Source organism: Phalaenopsis equestris, unplaced genomic scaffold (assembly GCF_001263595.1).
Source record: "Phalaenopsis equestris unplaced genomic scaffold, ASM126359v1 Scaffold000002, whole genome shotgun sequence".
Lineage (NCBI taxonomy): Eukaryota > Viridiplantae > Streptophyta > Magnoliopsida > Asparagales > Orchidaceae > Phalaenopsis > Phalaenopsis equestris.
Genome location: NW_018164444.1, coordinates 70,806,643 through 70,820,693, shown reverse-complemented (window position 1 = coordinate 70,820,693; position 14,051 = coordinate 70,806,643). Strand labels below are relative to the sequence as shown.

At 32.8% G+C, this 14,051-nt stretch overlaps 1 protein-coding gene across 4 annotated transcripts in view; it reads left to right on the top strand.

Moving 5' to 3' along the window:
• LOC110028430 (probable methyltransferase PMT3) overlaps positions 1-6,149 on the top strand; it is a 21,458-nt gene extending 15,309 nt beyond the window's left edge. For 3 of the 4 annotated variants that reach the window (XM_020730277.1, XM_020730269.1, XM_020730285.1), the window contains exons 6-8: positions 3,589-3,701; positions 3,901-4,121; positions 5,616-6,149. In XM_020730277.1, the coding sequence (XP_020585936.1) occupies positions 3,589-3,701; positions 3,901-4,121; positions 5,616-5,925 (644 nt within the window). In that variant the 3' untranslated portion in view covers positions 5,926-6,149. The remainder of the gene's footprint in view (positions 1-3,588; positions 3,702-3,900; positions 4,122-5,615) is intronic. The other variant, XM_020730294.1, reaches the window with a different exon arrangement.
• Positions 6,150-14,051: the final 7,902 nt, after the last annotated feature.

Here is a 14,051-nt window from a genome sequence, read left to right as displayed (position 1 = left end):
ACAGACAAATTTTTTCTGTTTGAAATATTAACGTGTCGAACATAAATAATGATATTTTTTAACTAAACGAACACGAGTTGAGCTCGGGCTCGCTCGTGTTCGGCTACACATCTACATGCATGCCTTTTTTGTTATGGTGGTTAGACTCAACTTTCCGATGTAGCCCCATCATGGGGATGACGCTAAGAGGCTGTTGAAAGACCGTCCAAATTTCATCTAAACATTGGGCTAAAATGATAAATCTTTTATTATAAATTAATTCATTAATATAAAAAGCGGAATTAAATAAAAATAAAAATTGCACAATATTTATGAGGGACTTGATGACTCACCCATGAGCTCGAATAAAATCTTGCATGCTAAGATGACTCAATGACTCACCGACGAACTCGAATGAAACCTTTGATGAACGCACTCTATCATTTATAATTATAAATGAGGTATTTCATTGGTTAGCTAAAGCATTTGGAGTCTTGCACTAAGATAATGGGGGCTCACTTGTGCAACGACAATCAAAATCTAGAACGTTTTACATCATTGGATCCGTAACACATCTGCACAAGCGGACAAAAGGCGAAGTTACAAAAACACCCTTTTCAAAAGTCAAATTGAAAACTAAATTAGGCATTATCCCAAATTAGTTGTCTTGCATATAGGGCAAGGTCGTAAGTCCCTATAAAAAGACGCCTTTACATGTGTAACATACCATTTTCATGTTTTTACATATCACAGACCTAAACTATCATATTTACACACATAACAATCAAAACTTTAACATCATATCAAAAACATCACATTTATCAATTTTTAAAAATAAAATGCATCATTTTTATGCTTATGTTTAAAGCACCAAAGTGTCACGTGTATATAAATTACACATCTCAAACCTAAACTTTGATATTTTCATACATAGTATTCCAAACTTTAATATCACATCAGAAATAATACTATTATGACTACTTTTAAAAGAAGCGAAATACATATTTTCACGCATAGATTAAAAGCACCGAAGTTACATGTACGAAAACACAAAAATGTAGATGTGAGAGACATAAAAACATAAGAATTATGTGCTATATGTCAATTTGGCTTTGAAAAGGTGGATTTACATGTGTAGCACACAATTCTTATGTATTTACATATTTCAAACCTAAAATTTCATACTTACACAAATAGCACTAAAAATTTTATTATTGCATCAAAAACATCAACATCATAATTACCTTTTTTTTTTTAGTAAAATATACATTTTTAAAGGATCAAAGTGTTATGTATATAAATGTGAAAGTTTAGGTTGGAGATATATTAAACATATGTTTATGTGGTTGGTGTGTTAGACATGGAAAGTCGTAAGAGATTAGTTGTAAGCATGCAACGATGAGATACGTCATCAAAATTATACAAAACCGAATCAAAATTTTAAATTTCTCCAAAAAAATCTCAAAATGCAAAAAGTTTAACTGCTCAAATTAAATAAAAACTTTAAGGGATAATGCAATCAAAGTTGCTTATGATTTGAGCGCATGAACTTGAGAAACCGTAAACTGACGAAAAGGGGATTCGAGAGGGTTCGGTTGGCCCGAAAGCAAAGGCACACGTGCGAGAAAGAAATGTGGGATTTCAAACGTCGGTTCGATATAAAGACATTTTCTGATGGCTTTCCAACAGTCTTCTAACCGTTAATGCTTAATTTTTTTTAATAACTGAAGGGTTTAACCGTCGGTTAAAAAAACATGATCTTTGGTTATTAATAGCCCAAGTAACTTCTGCTTGACTTTCCGACGCGTTTTGGCTGTCGCTTTATAATATGTTATGAATCGACTATTGGGACCATATGTGATTATTTTATGACTGTCGGAAGGTCAACCCACTCAAAACCCAAGGTTCAACCCGTTTAAAATCTATCGCTTATACTAATCATCTCTAGGGCATCGAAAATAAAAATAAATTTACCTTCGCATTCTCGAACATCGGCTTTTCTGCTGATTTTAACTGTTTCTCTTGTGATGACTCTTTGTATCTAGATTTCTCTCCACATTTAACTAATTTCAATCCTACCCTAAAGTTTCAACATCTATGACTTTCACTCAAACTAAACAACATCAACATATACAAATTATTCTAATAGCTTCACTTAATATATAAAGCTTCATCATTGTTAATATCACCTTAATTTAATGACTATAAAATTTATGTTGCTCAAAATGACTTCGAAATCATAATCTCTTAATGCCGGCTAAAATAGTTATTCATGTGGACTATTTCAGTCCATATTAAAATTATCTAAAATTAAAAAAAAAATAAGATTTTTTTCGAACTACCAGTCAGTGGATGATGACTTCTTATCAGAGCTTGTTATTTTTTATTATTTATTAATCTTGTATTTTTATTTTTGTTTTTTATGCTAAACTTTTATCTTGAAAGATAAGATTCAATAAGCTTGGCAAGTCCCTCCATTTGTTCAAAGGAAAACAAAAGCTGGAACCTTGTTGCATAATTAATAGATTATAAAACCGTTTCCTGGATTTGAATCTGCACCAACTCTTCCTGCAAAAACTCCTATAAATTAAGAGAAACTCTCAAATATATGAACTTACAATCAACATATAACAAAAATGATGGCAAGGGCTCCTTTCATTCTCCTCATCTTCATTCTCTTAAGCTCCTATGGTATGAACAATAAACTCTCTGTATAATATCACTATTCTTATTGTTGAATCTTAAATTTCTAATCATATGATTTTGCATACATATTTGTATCAGGAAACTCATTTTCAATCAGAAATATAACTGCTGATGATGGACAAATATTTAGGGCTTTGGACATTCCCATCTGGTGTGTGGATAATAATGACTGCACAAATAGATGCAATGATGGATGTCCAAGAATTTGTCACAATCCTTGCCCAACATGGGAGTGCACAAACAGCTCCCACTGCTTGTGCCATTGTCATTAATCAAGAGTTTATGCTTGTTATGAGTTTCATATTTATTTCTTTCTTTTTTTTTTTTTTTTTTTTGATAATGGTGGCGGGAGTAGTTACAGAAAATGGCAAACAAAGGCATATAAGTTTAAATATATATTAAACTGGGCTCCACACTCAACATAATTAAGGTTAGATAAATTTATTTTGAAGGAATAAAAAGAAAAGAGATAACTTGTGGTAACATGGATAGAAGCTGTTCAAAATATTTATGAATAATAGGTTTAACACCTGATAAAGTGCATAATTCATAGAATACAAAAAAAAAAAAAAAAAAAAACTAATTAGTTGGGTATGGCTGCTGGTGCTGCTAGTTTTGATGGATGTATTTCAAAATCTTAGAGGAAGTTTGCCTTATGATGCATACCCGTTCTTTAGATATTTTGTTTATTGTCATAGAACCAACAATTATCATATAGTATCTCATATTTGTATTTTATATTTTATTTGAATATTTAAGTATTTAAAGCATCTCTTTTTTTCATAGATGCTGTTTCTAGCGTTCGCCTCTGTAATTATGCTAAAATTTTTTCACTTCACATACAATCAGATCATTTTTTCCCTTAAACGTTATACTGAGATATATAACATATGCTTTTAACAGAACATCATAAAGATAATGGTAGTGGCTTGGCTCCATGGCCTGCTCGACTAACAACCCCTCCCCCAAGGCTTGCTGATCTTGGTTATGCTGCAGAAAATTTTGAAACAGACATGGTAATTCTAATTTTTACTTTTACTATTTTTTTATTATATTTTATTTTTTGGCTGAACTCTATTAGTTCTTCATGCATGATGCTCTCTTTCTCAGATTTTGCATGCAAGTAATTTCAATTATTGACAAATTGTAAATGCTTTGATAAATGTGGGCACAATTTTAGAAGAATTTAATTTTTTTGTATTTCATGCGATGCAGGAGATTTGGTCGCATAGGGTTGATAATTATTGGAATCAATTAAACTCTAAAATAACCTCCAACACTATAAGAAACGTTATGGATATGAAGTCAAACTTGGGATCATTTGCAGCAGCGTTAAGGGATAAAGATGTTTGGGTTATGAATGTTGTGCCACATGATGGACCGAGCACCCTCAAAATTATTTATGATAGAGGCCTCATCGGCACTGTGCATGACTGGTAAGCTCCATATTCGAGTTACTTTCATTTTTATATAATTGCAATTAATCCAGCTTAGTTTGCCAACAAGTTTTTCTACCAATTATACTTTTTTAGCCATTGTAAACGTTCAAAAGCATCCTTTTTTTGGTTAGAGATGATTAGAGTAATTTATTATTCTTATTTCTTTTGAAAGTAGATTAGTATTATCGGTTGGCGTGAAAGCTGCTTGATACTTTCAAAATCCATCCTATAAAAATTTTAAATTTCAGTTTGATAGAACAAAATTGCTTCATTCATAATGCATTAGTTGGATTCTTTGAACCAAAGTTGTGATCATCTTTTGGTTAACTCTGCCTAAGAAGTGCTATTACTGCCAAAGGTTTGATTTGAATTAAGTTTAATCCCACAGTGAATAACAAATATGTGGTGTAGAAATACCAAGTAGTTGATCCTTTCTATAAATATAAAATTCTGGGCTGAAAAATTGTTTGACCACTAGTTCATTGAGTTTAACTCTGATCATCTTTTGGTTAACTCTACCTAATAAGTACTATTTGAGCCAAAGGTTTGATTTGAATTAAGTTTAATCCCACAGTGAATAATAAATATGTGATGTAGAAATACCAAGTAGTTGATCCATTCTATAAATATAAACTTCTGGGCTGAAAAATAGTTTGACCACTAGTGCATTGAGTTTAACTTTGATCATCTTTTGGTTAACTCTACCTAATAAGAGCAATTCGAGCCAAAGGCTTGATTTGAATTTAATTTTCATATAATTTACCTCTCCTATGAGTCCTGATTGCTTCTACAATGTTTAAGGTATGTGTGTGTGGTTTAGTATAACATCAAAATGTTGAAAAATATGATTCGGGCTTGATATCCGGAAACAATCTAACCATTGAAATTTGGCATGAGAATAAATAAAAAATAAAATTCCAGAATTGACGAAAATAGGAGAGGAGACAAAACAGGGAACAAACTAGGAAATAAAAATCTTGCAGTAGCTTGAACATTCCAGAATTTACAAACATACCACACAATTCTTATGTATTTCCATATCTAACACAAAGTTTGATATTTACACTTTTTAACACCTTGGTGTCATAAACCTATGCTTTAAAAGGTGTATTTCGCTTTTAAAAAGATAGTGATAGTGATAGTGATATTTTTGTTGTGATGTTAAGGATTTAAATGGTATGCTTGTAAATATGAATTTTTAAGTGTTTGATAGATAAATACATGAGAATTGTGTGATTTGTATGTAAATGCCCCTTTTTTCCCCACCATTTGATTATTTGTTTACTTATTCATTATCCTTGTTGTGACTATTTTAAGCTGACTTTCTGAATCCTCGTTATATATTCCTTTCTGGTCAAAACTGTAATGTGGAACTTACTCTATTTTGCACCAATCTTTGGAATGAGACTATATTTGAAATGAAATACAAAACTAAAATGTGTTCTTTTCAAAACTGTTTTAAGACTAAAGAATGATACTCACTCTTTGCAGGTGCGAATCATTCTCAATTTACCCTCGTACTTACGATCTCCTTCATGCATGGACTGTCTTCTCTACCATTGAGAAGAGGGGTTGCAGTGCTGAGGATCTGCTCCTTGAGATGGATCGCATTCTTAGGCCAACTGGTTTCGCTATCATTCGTGACTCTCGAGCTGTTATCGAGTTGATTAAGAAGTACTTGTCTGCACTGCACTGGGAATTCTTTGCAGTAGTGAAGGCGGAGCCTAACTCAAAACCAGAAGATGGAGATGTCATCCTCTTTATTCAGAAGAAATTGTGGCTCTTGAATGAAAGCCTCTAAATTTTAAGATGAAAAATTTTGAAAAAATGTTCATTTATTCTACCTGATATTTTATTATTATTCCTTGTCAAAACAAGAGTTTTGGCTTCATCATTTATTGAAAGATTTACACACATACCGCTCAATTCTTAGGCATTTACATGTATGATAAGTAAACTTCAATTCGTGTGTGTGTGTGTACCTTACATGCATGAGAAGGTGTATCTCTTTTTAAAAGTTAAAATTGTGGTATTTTTGGTGTCATATGAAAGATTTGGGAGGTATAAATGTAATGCAAAATTTAGGTGTTAGATGTGTAAATACATGAGAATTAGGTGGTATGTATGTAAATGCCCTTAATTTATTTCACACTCAGTAGTATTAGAATTGCAAGGTAAGCTATGGTAGGTTTTTCTTTTTGTAGGTAATTAGAAAATGATATGTTCATCACAGTTACTAATGCGATGACCATTGGCACTTGTCCTTTTTATTTTTGGCTTTATTTTTTGTATTCATTTAAAGAAGCTTGAAGTAAATGTATATCACTGTCTTAAAATTGTTTTGTAGTTTTATCTAGCAAAGTGTTTTTTTTTTTATGTTGCTTTATATTGATGGGGGCTTTTTACCTATTGAAACTTAGCATGGAATAGTTGATCAAGCCAATTGGATCTTAAGATCTTGCCGATTTGATCAATTTGATCTACTTGTCGTCGTCGCCCATAAAATGTAAAACCTGTTATTGTCGCCCAGGGACAACAATTGTCTTGCTGTCCTCCCTTTCCTCCTTGCTACTACCACCCAGAACAACCTTTATATGAATGTACTTGCTTGTCACCTTGTTTTGGCCACCCCAAAATGACCCATGGCTGTTCTGATCCCCGTCCTTGCTAATTGCTGCCCTAGATAGCCTAGAAAGCCCACCTGTAGCTGTTCCTACTGCTATCCAATGTTGTTTCCAACTGCCTCCTTGCAACCACCCCAGATGCCCAAACCCTAACCTGCACCACATGCTTACGCCATATTCCCTTAAATTTTTCTTTGTTATTTTCTTTCAACTTCTTATATTTTCAATTACCGGCTTCTATAAAACTACCAATAGATGTGTTGTGTTTCTCCTCACTATATTTCCATACCAATTCCAGTATCACTAAAGCTTATGTTTTCTTTTAAAGATAAATCTATAGTTCAAGACTTATCACTCAAACCTATATAATCAAAGTGACTGCTATTAAAATTAAACTATGCCCTTTAGTTTTAAATCATTTGGGCACCCTGGATTGACTAATTTATCTTGAAGATTCATTGAGTTTCAAATTTTGAATCAAGCACTAGGTTTACAAGTGAGTTTAAGCACTTAGTGTTGTTTTGGTAGTAACTTATTTGGTGAATGATCACTTGACTTCTAAATCCTTTTAGATTTTTATTGACATTATATAAAATTTAGTGGGATCATTGTCGACTTTAGTTCTGCTTGTTTGACACTTGTTTGGTTTGGTTCATACTTCTCAACCATTTTTTGTCTTTCCACTTTGGATTATTGGTCTAGTTGCTTATATGGACTAGCTTTGAAAGAAATTGTTGAAGATAAAATAAAAGTGATTGCTTGGGCATTCACAATATCACATAGTTCTATGATTAGGGATGTAAACGAGCTAAGTTTGTGCGAGTTCAAACTTGACTCGTGTTCAGCTTATTCATAATTGCTCATGTTTGCAATCGGTTCCTGTTTGAAATTGGCTCGTGAACAGTGTGTTTATGTTTTGCTCGATTCTTGTTCGTGTTCGGCTCCAAATTGACTTGTTAAAATTAATTGGAAAAAAAAGATGTAAAATATTGGATTGGAACCTAAATCAAATCTATGCAAATGAAAACACAAAACAACATTACCACACAAACTATTATGATTAAAACTAAGATATGAATATATATAATATATTCTTAAATAAATAATTATATGTTTTTTTTTATTATTTTGTGCTAAAACGACTCGAACACGAGCGAACAAAGAGTTATTCGTGTTCGGCTCGTTTATAATTCGAACTTAAAAAATTTGTTCGTGTTTGACTTACTTACTTAACGAACGAGCCGAAAACGAGTTGTTCGTGAACAAACATATTTTTTGACAACCCTATCTATAATGAAAAAAAAAAAATTGAAGACCATATAAAGAGTCCTCACATGAACTCAACATTGATGGGCAATTTGAGCTTTAAAGGATAATGAAGTCCTAATAAGAGAATTTTCTAAATCTCAAAAAAAAAAGTTCCTTGAGCTATTTGTCGATAGCCTTCATAGCCATTTGTGGCTTGAGATTCATTCAGTGACACATTTTAACCAATTAAAAAATTATCTTGTGATCATATGACTTTATTTTCAACATAAGCAACTGAGAAGATCCTCTATCTCTATCTCAAATGGCTAGGGAATTATTTTAACAATAAGAACTACTTGATTTCAAACATTCTACTTTGATTTGATCTATTTCTCAAGCTTGATCATTATGTTAGAATCTAAAGTAAGCAATATATAAAACTTTAGCTTGGGCAATAGATTTGTCTTAAGCTCAACATAGTACTGGCCAAAAATTATCCTTACACATGTACCTTCTGTTTATGAGTAGAGATGGAGAGGTTAAGGGAGTGTTTGTTAAGTGGAGCATTTGGGTTAAGTAGAAGAATTAGTGTTTATGGAATTGGAGAAAGTTATTGGGCAAGTGGACTTTGTGGCATTAAAGAGAAGTACTTCATTTGTGTATTGCAACAATCATGGCTGCTGCTTCATAAAATATTAAATCTATGAACTTTTTTATTATAAGTGAGGTGATATGTATAAGAAAAATATCTTACAAAAATTTAGGAGTTTGATCAATATAATATATGTAATCTATTATAATATTCATTTAGATGATGATGGGATGCATAATTGACATAATTATGATATGATCTATAATATAAACATTTTCTAAAAACTATACATGAATCATTCATATACGATCCATTGAATGGCAATGATTATACATGTGAATAATGTGTATTAGTAATTCTCTTCTAAATATTTTAATATCGAAGGCAAATCAATGAAGTTACTCAAATGGTCTCCTAATTTCGACCGAAATCATGAAACTCCCACTGTACTGGTATGGTTAGTTTACCTGGTCTCAAGTTGCATTTTTTTTCACCATCAAGTTCTTTACTCAATTGAGGTTATTCTTGGGGATCCTTTGAAACTAGATCTACCTACTTTCAGCATAACCAGACCATCGGTGGCCAAAATACTTATGGAAATGGATATTATTTTACCTGATATTACTGAAATTTGGTTGGGCACAACCCATAATGATTATTGGCAACAAATCGTCATGGATCACAGACCCCCATATTTTACCCACTGTAAGATGTTGGTCATGTCCTTGATAAATGCTGCAAGTTTCATCCAAATTTGAATTCCAAGGTTCAAGTGAATAAGGATGGGTCTAAACCCATAGCTCTAGACATTTTAGTTCCACCTTGGGAGGATACTTCCAGACAGATGGTGCCTATTGCCTCTGAGACCCCCCCCCCTCCCCCCCTCCCCATGACGCTGCTGTTACTGTTACTGCAAGTGATGTGATGGTGAAACTGATTTACCAATATGGAGCGCAGCTCCCCTTACCCCCCTCCATCGCTTGATTAGTCTGCCTTCTCCTTTCTTAATCATGAGATGTCAAAGCTGCGGTCAATTGACCGCAGAACCCCTCAACAATCCAGGCAGGCCGCTCGCCCCCCTGGAGGGTTGTCGTGAACATTTCGGCAAGGCAATGCCTGCCCTGAATCTAAAAAATTTTGCATATCTGGTGGTGGTGCTCTGATAGCTCGGTGAAGAACTTCTACAACGTAAAAAATAATCCATTTGTTAGTATAAAAAATAAATCAAATTTACAAATTTGATCCAGATTACATGATCATACCTCAAACTCCCTGAACCATATATCCCGAGTGACTACAGATATCTGCTTCCATGACAGATAGGGCTCATCGTACCTGCTCCTGATAATCTCTATTTTTCATCTTCGTGTTGAATGCTCCTAACAAATTGAGCTGTCTGAGCATCATGAACCATTTCTTTATAAGTGTTAGGAACAAATTCCTTTGCATGGGGGGCATAACTTGTCGAGGCATCTCCTTGATCGAACTGAACTTCAGGTTCTTGCTCACCATGCGTATTCTATTATTAATAATTAATTTTGAATCCCTTGTGATAAAGATCCAACTTAACTTCTTCAGGCGAAAGAATGCTTGATTTTTGTGCTTTGCACAAGGACACCGAAACTTTACTCATAATGATAGATGGGCAGTTGTGATGCCACATACACAAATTCCTCAACACCATTCAAGAACTCATCTGTGAGTCCTTTTTGTACTGTATATAATCTGTTATACATCCAAGTTCTCAAATTACGGATTTCCATTTGCAGCATAGATATAGTTTTACTGGTCATTTCAACTACTACAGGAATCAAAATTAGTCATTACTTACAGTAAGAAGTCGGCACTACTTGGTCAACCAACCAACTGCAAGCAACCAACTTGAATTTTATTAATTAAAAAACCATATATATCACCATCACCTTGAACAAGATCTGATGCACCCCTCTACTTCAACCAACCAACATTAATTCTACTGATAACATCCCTATCTATATCACCCTCACCTCAAACATTTGACAAATTGATTCATTCCTCCAATTCAACCAACCAACTTCAATTATGCCAATAACATCCCCATCTATATCACCATCATTTTGAACAATAGACCTGATTGTGGCATTCCTCCACTTCAACCAACCAACGTGAATTCTAGTAATAACATCATCTTCTATATTACCATCAATTCAAGCAAGATCCGATGCATGTATTGCTTTACTTTCAACCAACCAACTTGAATTTTGCTAATAGGTAAATACATACCACTCAATACATAATGTATTTACATAGCTAACCTCTATGCTTCAATTTTTATAAAGATTTCATACATTCCCCTCAATACTTATGTATATACATAGCTAACACCTAAGCTTCATTTTTTTATGAAGATTTCAAACATATCACTCAATTCTTATGTATATACATACCTAAGACTTAAACTTCAAATTTTACATACATACCACAATTCATATCTTTGAATATTTTCATAAATACCACTCAATTATTATATATATATATATATATATATATATAACCTAAACTTCAATTTGTACATGCACACCATATTACCTATGCACTTGGATAAGACATACATCACACAAAGATTTTCATACATACGTAACACCTAGACATTACCTTTAAAGGCCCATTTCTCAATATAATAATTTAAATGACAAAGACCGACACAAATGGAATTACCTTCCTCAATGTTTTCTAATTGGAGCGGAGCGAAATGATGAGAATTACAAGAGTTTTGGTGGTCTCTGTATGCGTACGTCGTAACTTTCCCAGCTAGCTTTAATGACGACTGTATTGCGAAGGTTCGTTCGGGAAGACGATGGATTTGAGCGAACCCATGAAGGAGGGGTAAAGGGGGAGAGGCGATGGCGTGGGATGAGTAAATTAGGTCAATTTGCATTGAGTTGCGTCGTATTATTTCAATACAAACAAGTAAAATAATTGAGTCGATTTTTTTTAGATACAAAGTCGACGCATAATCTGTCATAACTCCAAAATAGGTTTCATCGTTTTCGAACACTTTTACTAACGAGAAATTTGATGCAATTTGATGTAAAATCTGATGCAGATATCATAATTTCTTTTTTAGCGCTTAGAAGCCCCTAATCAACACTAATATTTAAGTCAGAACTTTCCGACGCAAATAACAAGCGTTGATTCGAGCTTCTCCTATAGTGTTATTGATATAGTGCGGAAATTTTACCTGATGTGAGAATAATAAGAAAGCAAAGAAAAAGAAGTGGATCAATAATAATTCATTTGGATATAGAAGGAGATTTGATTTATAATCTTCTTGGTCTACATAATTCATCCATATGAGAAACATATTGCAGTTTTAGCAAATTAAGAGATTTTAGTGAAGAATTTAAAAAAAGAAGAAGCAAACTAAGCTACATAGGAAACTGCCATGATCTAAGAAAGGACTTGAGAGAGAAGGTTAATTTAGAGTCTTGGCAAGGAATAACATCCTCAATATACACCTATAAATCATATTTATCTATTTTATTTTAATACACATATATATAAAATATTTATAGAGTAAAATTTATAAGAAATTAATAAGGAAAGTTAAAAATAAATTGTTATCAATCAGGTCGAGTTGTACAAATAAGAAAGCCTTCATGGAGTGCATCCTCTCATGCAAGTACCACAACAACAACAAAGCCTTAATCGCACTACGTGGGATCGGCTACATTAATCCTTTTTCTCTATTGCGTCCTATTTAGTGTCATATTTTTATTTAGTTCTAGTAAATTAGGATCATTTTTATACAATATGCCCAAGTCTTCCTAGGTCTACCTCTGCCTTTCTTAGCAGAAGTCGAATATAAAACATTTATTCTCCTAATCGGACATGAGATGGTTGACGTTTAATGTGACCAAATAATAAGCCTCTAATGCAAGCACCAAAGGCTAAAAATCCGCGAAGTAAGAAATTCTTTATAAAGGATGGAATCCCCTCAAATTAACTAACAATAATAGTCCTTAATTGATTTTTCTTGACATCATTTCATTGAGAATAATTTAGTAGTTTTTTTCTATGGTGAACTTCAATAATGTAAGAAGACAAAAGATGTAAGGTGAGTGGTTAGTTAAGTTTAATAGGTATAATAAATGGATGAACTATATAAACAAATTAAATCAATAAAGTGACATGTGATAATTAGCTGAAATGTATAGTGATGAACATCTAAAATGAATTCATCCAAGTTATTTTTTTGGTTGGGTGTCAATCAACTATTAATCTCATCGAAATTTTTCTACATGAATGTTGCTTCTTTGATTAGGTCAACTAAGAGCCCAAAAAACTTGTCCTTTTTTAAGTTAAATGACCATGCTGCCTTCTCTTTCAAAGTTTGAGAAAATTCTTATGAGTACTTGTATTCCTTTGGAATTGTCATTACATCTAGCGTTTGTGGGATTAGAGACATCTGTCATTGTTTTCTACTCTTGCATCCAGATAAAATCCACATAAATACTTTTATGGGCAGTTGAACAACCCTCATAAAAGCTTTGTTTTTGATAAATAAGAATCCCAACAGACTTTCAGAAACCATTACCAAGATTCTCTCTTGCTAAGATATTCTCTCGTCAGAATCTATTCCACTAATTTTCACAAATGCAATTAATCTTTTTGGAGAAACCATTGTATATTATAACAAACATTATGATCTCCAAATATCTTGTTGCTGAAATGAACTATTAATTACTGCAAACTCTATTTTTATGTTGTTTTTTTCATGGATAAGATCAGTTCATGCTTAAAGAGACAATTTTCTCAATCTAAACAAGTAGCTAAATGTTTTAAGTTAGAGTTCTTTGGCTACATTCATATAATAAAATTATTTTCTTAATATCCTTCCGGACATCCATATTAATCGTTAGCATCATTTGAACTATTCAGTATAATGCTGAAGAGATATATAAACATGACAGAAATTTAATATTTAGTAAATCAATTTTAAAAATTTATAGGTTTATGTTATTAAAAGAGATGCAAATTTAGCCGACAGTTTCAGCATTCTAACTTTTTTTTATTCTAGTTGGGTCATGGATGTAGATAGCTGAAGAAATAGCTGGCCAACTTGAGCTAAATAGTCTAACCAGCGCCTGATAAGCTGCAAATATTAGCGTAAGTAGGTCAATCATCAATCAGCCTTGCTTGAAACCTTAACTTTTTTTTTTAATTTTTTCATGAGAAATATGAGTATTAATGGACTGCTTAGTTAGCTAAGAATAGGATATGAATGTAAATAAGCCATGCACAGTAAATGTTTGCTAAGATTATATGAACAAGGAAAATAAGAAAGTTAATAATAAAATGCTGTACGAGAACAACAAAACAGCAATATTTAAGCCTCCAAATCTTCTTTCATGGGAAAAACATCTAAAAAGAGGATTTTCACTCTTCAAGCCAGCATTGATCTCTCAAAATAGATCTCTCTCT